Below are 5,880 nucleotides of genomic sequence, written 5' to 3'. Positions count from 1 at the left end.
TATTTTAAATATATATGAGATATATTTTTACCTCATATGCAGTCATCTCTTGGTTTCTGTTGGTAGTTGGTTCCAGGACCCACTAAAAAACTATAGCTCTTTAGATTCTTAGGTCTTTATGTAAAAATCCATAGTACTTGCATATAACATCCCTCTGCATACTTTAAATAATCTCTAGATGAGTCATAACACCTAATGCAATTCAAGTGCTTTGTAAATAGTCACTGCATTGTATGGTTTATGGGAAAATTACAAGAAAAATAAGCCTGTACATGTTCAGAAAATGAAACTATGTGGGCTTGAGTACATTTTCCATTGGTGGTTGGCTGAGAATAGATGCCAAGGGCCAAATGTAATCTGTATATATGTATTGGGGAAAAGTATAAATTGGTACCATGTCAAACAAATGATACACACATGGTTGTACGTGTACTGTGTGTACATGTTTATGCATGTATATATGTTTAGACATGCGTGCATGTTTATGCATGTGTATTGGAGAGTGATGGTGTCATAAAATCTGATGACACATATAGGAATATTTTAATGACACCCCTGAAAAGCATAATTTGCCAACCTTAAGGAGAAGAGGTGTGAGCCATGTGTGAGACCTTCTTCAAGCTAAGTGAGCTGGAAGCTGGCTCTCAGCAAAGGTGAGGAACTGGGATAGGCTGCTGGTTTCCCAGTCCTGGAGAGCAGAGACTCCTTGAGGGGCAGAAGTAGAGCCTGAGCCCACTGGGCATGTAGCCTGAATCCTGGTTTTCTTGCATCACAGACTATTCTTGTGCATTTATTTTCTCAATGACCAGAAGAGTCATTTTTACCTGTAAATAAAGTTTTGTCACTCTTCTGTTGAAAGGCTCTCTCCAGCTTCCTTCCCCAGAGCCCAGACCCTATCCTGCCCCATTCCACACAGCTCTCACCACTTATCAGCTCCAACCATGTTTCCTCTGGAGCCTGGGACACTGCCTAGGCTTTCCCCCTTCAAAGCCCTTCCCAGACTATTCCTCCAGATCTTCCAATCCATCCTTCTTGGCATTTCCTGGCAATACCACATAAAGTGTCCCTCCTAGCCGTACAGCATTACCCAGCATAGTTACTTCACTCTACCACTTATGAATTATTTAATTTCCTCACATGCTACCAACTGCCCTGCGTCCGAGACTGTGAGGGCCGCAAAAAAGGAGCTTTGCTTTCTTGTTTGCTCCCCTATCCTCAAGGTCCAGAAAATTCCTGGCACCTATTTACCAGATGTAGAATAAACACATTGTGCACTGTATTTTAGAGACAGCACAAATCCCCTCTGCTAGAGAAGACATCTCTCCCTTAGCAAGATCCAAACTCCAGGTCAAGAATAGGACTGGGAAAGGCTCTTTGGTCTCAGGTCTTTCAGGGACTTCAGTGCAGAGGAAATTAACTCAATAGTTCAATCTTTACACTGGACCCACTTCTGCTTACAAATGCCCCGCTAGGTGACATTCCTCTGATTTCCAAGCCACTCGCTTCATTTCTGTTCGATTTCAGAATCAAAGTTGCATCTATGGATGAGTGAATATTCAAAAGGTGCTTCAGTGACTTCAAATGAAGCGTGCATGCATGTGTGGGAAGTGTTTTCAAGTGTGCAGGTAAGCCTGTTCATTATTAAACGATCTGTATCAAAAAGCTCTAAAACTCGAGATTTGAGACACATGTGCACATGTGCCATTTCAATACATGCTTGAAGCGCAATTGTGTGGCACTGGAGAATTTCTGAGGGCCACCCAGTGGCTCATGAGCTCTCTGGGCAACAACAACAAAAAAAAACCAGAAGTCAATAAAAGTTTCTTGAAAATGTAGTCCCCTGGCCCTGTGATTCTTATTTAGAAAGGGTCCAGCTGCAAGCTCACTGGTTCTTGTCCATCTTCAAACCCTGCCATCCAAGCACTGCAGCAAGCAGCCTTTATAGAAGAACCAAAATAAGCGATAAAATGTCACCAGAGCAGGAGAAAAACACACTCCCACGTACACAACACTGCACGCGGCAGAGAAAGACCCAGCAGGAGCCGCCGTGCTGTCACCTACTGTAACGAGACTGATCTGTAGTGAAATAAAAGATAATGCAATCCAGAAGAAATAACTTGTGTTTCCTCTGAGAGTGTCTGATGTTGTCAACTGCAAGCCTGCTTCCCCCTTCTGCCTGCCATGGTGCACAGCAGCACAAACATGCCAACATCCTGTGGGCAGACAGGACTCCCCACTTGTTGCCAGAATCACACCTGCAAAGCAGCCTTTCTCCCACCTGTCTGGTCCCTGGGTCAAGCCCATGCAAGCAGGGCCTGGTTCCAGGGTATGTTCAGGAAGGCAGAGCCACCCCGAGCTGCCACTGCAGAATGGGTTTCAGAAAACAACCCAGTAGCAACCATTCATTTGAAACCACTAGATTTCTGCTTGCTTCTTTCTACCACAATTTATTTTCCCTGTGTTTCAAGGTTAATGACACAGTTCTGGCACAGTGTTTCAACCACAGAAAGCGTAATGATCACATTTTCAGATTCTGTCTATAAAGTGAAGTACACTTTGGCTCAGTCTCATGTGACTGTTGACAGTATTTGGAGCATTATATTCATAGTTAGAGTGACCAGAAACAAAGGCCTGTGTATGGGGGAGGGGAGTTGATACAGCTTGTAAGCACTTAAGCCATCATTTCTGTGAAGGTGTCTCCAAACAAAATGGTCCTCTAAGACCAGAACCAAGTAAATAATTCAAAGGCAAGTTCTCTATTGGAAGTCCCACTCTGTGCGTGTGTGTGTGTGTGTGTGCGCGCGTGCATGCTCAATACTGAAATGCTTTAATAAATTATACCACCTCAGCAAATGAAATGCAATGCTTCCCAGGAACAGAAATATTCACCATATGAAATATGGATGGTATAATAATAAATTTTATCAGCTTCATGAAAATTAGAACATTTTATAAACTAATAAATAGAAATTCTGCATATTGAATCTGATGTACACATTTAGAAGTGTATTTTTAATATTTTATTATTTTAATTTTATGTGTAGGTATATTGCCTGCATGTGTGTAAGTGCATCTTTGTCATACAATGCCCACGGAGGTCAGAAGAGGGCATTGGATCCCCTGGAACTGGAGTTACGGAGGAATTTTAGCCACCATGTGGGTGTTGGGAACTGAACCTGGGTCCTCTGTAAGAGCAGTCAGAGCTCTTAACCACTGAGACATCTCTCCAGCCCCTGAAAGTGTATTTTCATTGAGAATTTCACACATGTATTATAATGTGTTTTGATAAAATCTATACCTCATTCTATCCCCTCAAATTCCTCCTCATCATCTCACCACTTTTCCCTCCCAACTACACATATACTCTCTTTTGTTAACCCACCAAGTCCACTTAGTACACCTTTAGGTGCACAGGTGTAAGATTTCTACTGGAACACGGTCTACAGAAACCCCCAACAGGCCAATGTGCAAAGACTAAAACTACAGGGTGCTCAGCTCTAAATAGAATATCTGTATCGAACCTCCCTGAAAGGCTTGGGGAACCATCATGGAAGCGGGGACTGAAAGACTGTAAGATCTGGGGTAGTAGACATCTGCAGTGAAACATTATTTGCTGGACATGGCAGAGCACACAGAATTCATAGCAGCTTTGACTGCATGCACAAGACTTGCACAAGATCAAGCCAGTTAAAATCTCAGTATAGACAGGGGAGGAGCTCATTAAGTTCCACCCTCACCTGAGAAGCTGCTGATAACTGATGGCTGCTGGGGGAAGAATACATTTTCTTCGGGGCTGCATCCTCTAGTAATATTTTATAAGACAGCTGCCACCCACTGTCACATGAGGGAATGGGCACTTACTGGCTGTGGGCTTCTGCTGCTGGCAGACACTATTAAGTCGCAATAGCCAGTGATTTGTGGATGATTATAACTTTTGCTGTGCATATCATTGCAACTGACAGGCAAATCCCACCAATTGAATGGCGTGACTGATGAAAAAAGGACGCAAACTTGACACCGGCAGCATGATAGCCATTTTTTATACCAATTACAGCACTCAGGAAGGCTTACCGTGGCACACAGAAAAGCAGATCTGATGTAAGGCACTCTTCCTCCCCCTTTACCAGGAGCCTTGGAACACATGTCCCTAACTCAAATGTTTCATGTTTCAAGGAGAGAAATACTGTACAGAGTTGGGAGATGTTTGCATTTCAGTTCATAGGAAAAAAAAAAAATGTTCTATGCCCCGAGTGGCTCACTGAACCCCCAATTTGTCAAGGAATAGAGCTCACTACAGCAACGGGCCCTGACCACGGCACTTTGATTACACCAACAGTCGCGACACCTTTTCAATTTTGCTCATCTCTCAGTCTCTAGCCAAATGGAACTTATTACTTTAGCTGGTTGGAATTTATGAATTATTTATAAAAGTAGGTCTATAACTCCAGACTCTTAAAAGACAACACAACAGAACCCTCATTGTTACTCGCAACCTTGCTTCTGTCAAAGAGAAGAGATTCTCCATAACACAAGCTGCATGTTTGGGGTGAAATAATGGTTGTGAAAATATCAAGTTTCTAAGAGTATTTGGAAGCTCTTTATAGAATGCTTGGTGTATTTTTAAACTCTTTTACTGTAAGCCAGCCCTGGGCTCATGAAAGACAAAGCAACATGTGCTACAGACATATTTCCCAGTTTGAATACAACGAAGTCCTGCCACTGTTACCCAAACTGGGATGAAAAAGCAGTTCCCTCATCACATGCATCTAGAAGGTTCCAGTCAGATCTAAACCTAGGAGTCTTCTTCTGCTAAGGGGAACTCAGTGGCTGTGCATCCTGAGTGGGCACTAAAACACGGTCAGAAAACACATTGTTGAGTGAAGGCTTTGGTTTCTAGTTCACCCAAGCATCAGACCTTGGGCTGTAAAACAGAGGGCATTGCTCACCCTCACCTGACTATTTAAACACTCAGCTGGAGGGGTTCTGAGGCATGGCTGTGTTGGAGGGCACCAAGTAGCCAGCCAGCCTGATCTTACCACACTTTGGTGACCACATGTTTGATCAGCAAAGAAACCTCCACTGAAGGTGGCATAGGAAGCCCCCCAAACAGGAGCTGTATCTGATGCCCGGTCCTACAGGGACAAATGCTTGTACCTGAGCCCCCTCCAGAGACACCGGCTCCTCACAAGTCCCATAGCACCCCTGCTCCCTGCTCTAGCTGTCTGGTCCCCAGCCCCAGCCCCAAACATGAGTCACAAAAAGAAACAGAGACCCAGAGAGGGTGATGGCACTCCAGGCCACTGCCCTCATAGCATCCCTTAAGCCCAGTAACACATCCTCAGAGAAGGCAAAGTCCCACAACCCAAACAGTACAGCCAATAAAAGAGCAACAAGAGGCAGTGAAGCTTACCTTGCTGGAAAACATCTGCAGGAGGGAGGAAAAACAGGAAAGGGAAGGAGGAAAGAAAAGAGAAGAAAGAATAGTTAGTAATGGTAAAAGACTAAGAATGACCATCATCTAATATGTACTGGCTTTGCTAAGTAAAACATTTTATTTTTATTTTCTCTCTTTAAGTGTACTGCCTGCATGTATGTAAGTGCACTCGTGTCCTGCAGTGTCAGAGGAGCTCAGAGAGGGTGTTGGATCCCCCAGCACTGGAGTTACCAATGGTTGTTAGCCATCATGTGTTCTGGGAATTGAACCCGGATCCTTGTCAAAACCAGCCAGTGCTCTTAACCACTGAGCCATCTCTCCAGTTCCTCTATTATTTTTTTTAATTTTTAAAAATGATTTATTTAATAACAACATACTTAGAAGAAGCATTTCATTACAACAGCATTAACCTATTCAATAACATTTTTCTGAGCTAGGGTACATCT

At 43.4% G+C, this 5,880-nt stretch overlaps 1 protein-coding gene across 4 annotated transcripts in view; it reads right to left on the bottom strand.

Annotated features, from left to right (window-relative positions):
* Gfra1 (GDNF family receptor alpha 1) overlaps positions 1-5,880 on the bottom strand; it is a 224,450-nt gene that overhangs the window by 153,847 nt on the left and 64,723 nt on the right. For 2 of the 4 annotated variants that reach the window (XM_008844314.1, XM_017800922.2), the window contains one exon: positions 5,411-5,425. The exons of the other annotated variants lie outside the window; for them this stretch is intronic. In XM_008844314.1, coding sequence (XP_008842536.1) covers positions 5,411-5,425 — 15 coding nt within the window. The remainder of the gene's footprint in view (positions 1-5,410; positions 5,426-5,880) is intronic. 4 annotated transcript variants of the gene reach the window in all.

The sequence above is a fragment of the Nannospalax galili genome, unplaced genomic scaffold (genome assembly GCF_000622305.1).
Source record: "Nannospalax galili isolate Female #2095 unplaced genomic scaffold, S.galili_v1.0 scaffold1362, whole genome shotgun sequence".
NCBI lineage: Eukaryota > Metazoa > Chordata > Mammalia > Rodentia > Spalacidae > Nannospalax > Nannospalax galili.
Note: the sequence above shows the minus strand (reverse complement) of the source record. Positions and strands in the feature narration are given on the sequence as shown.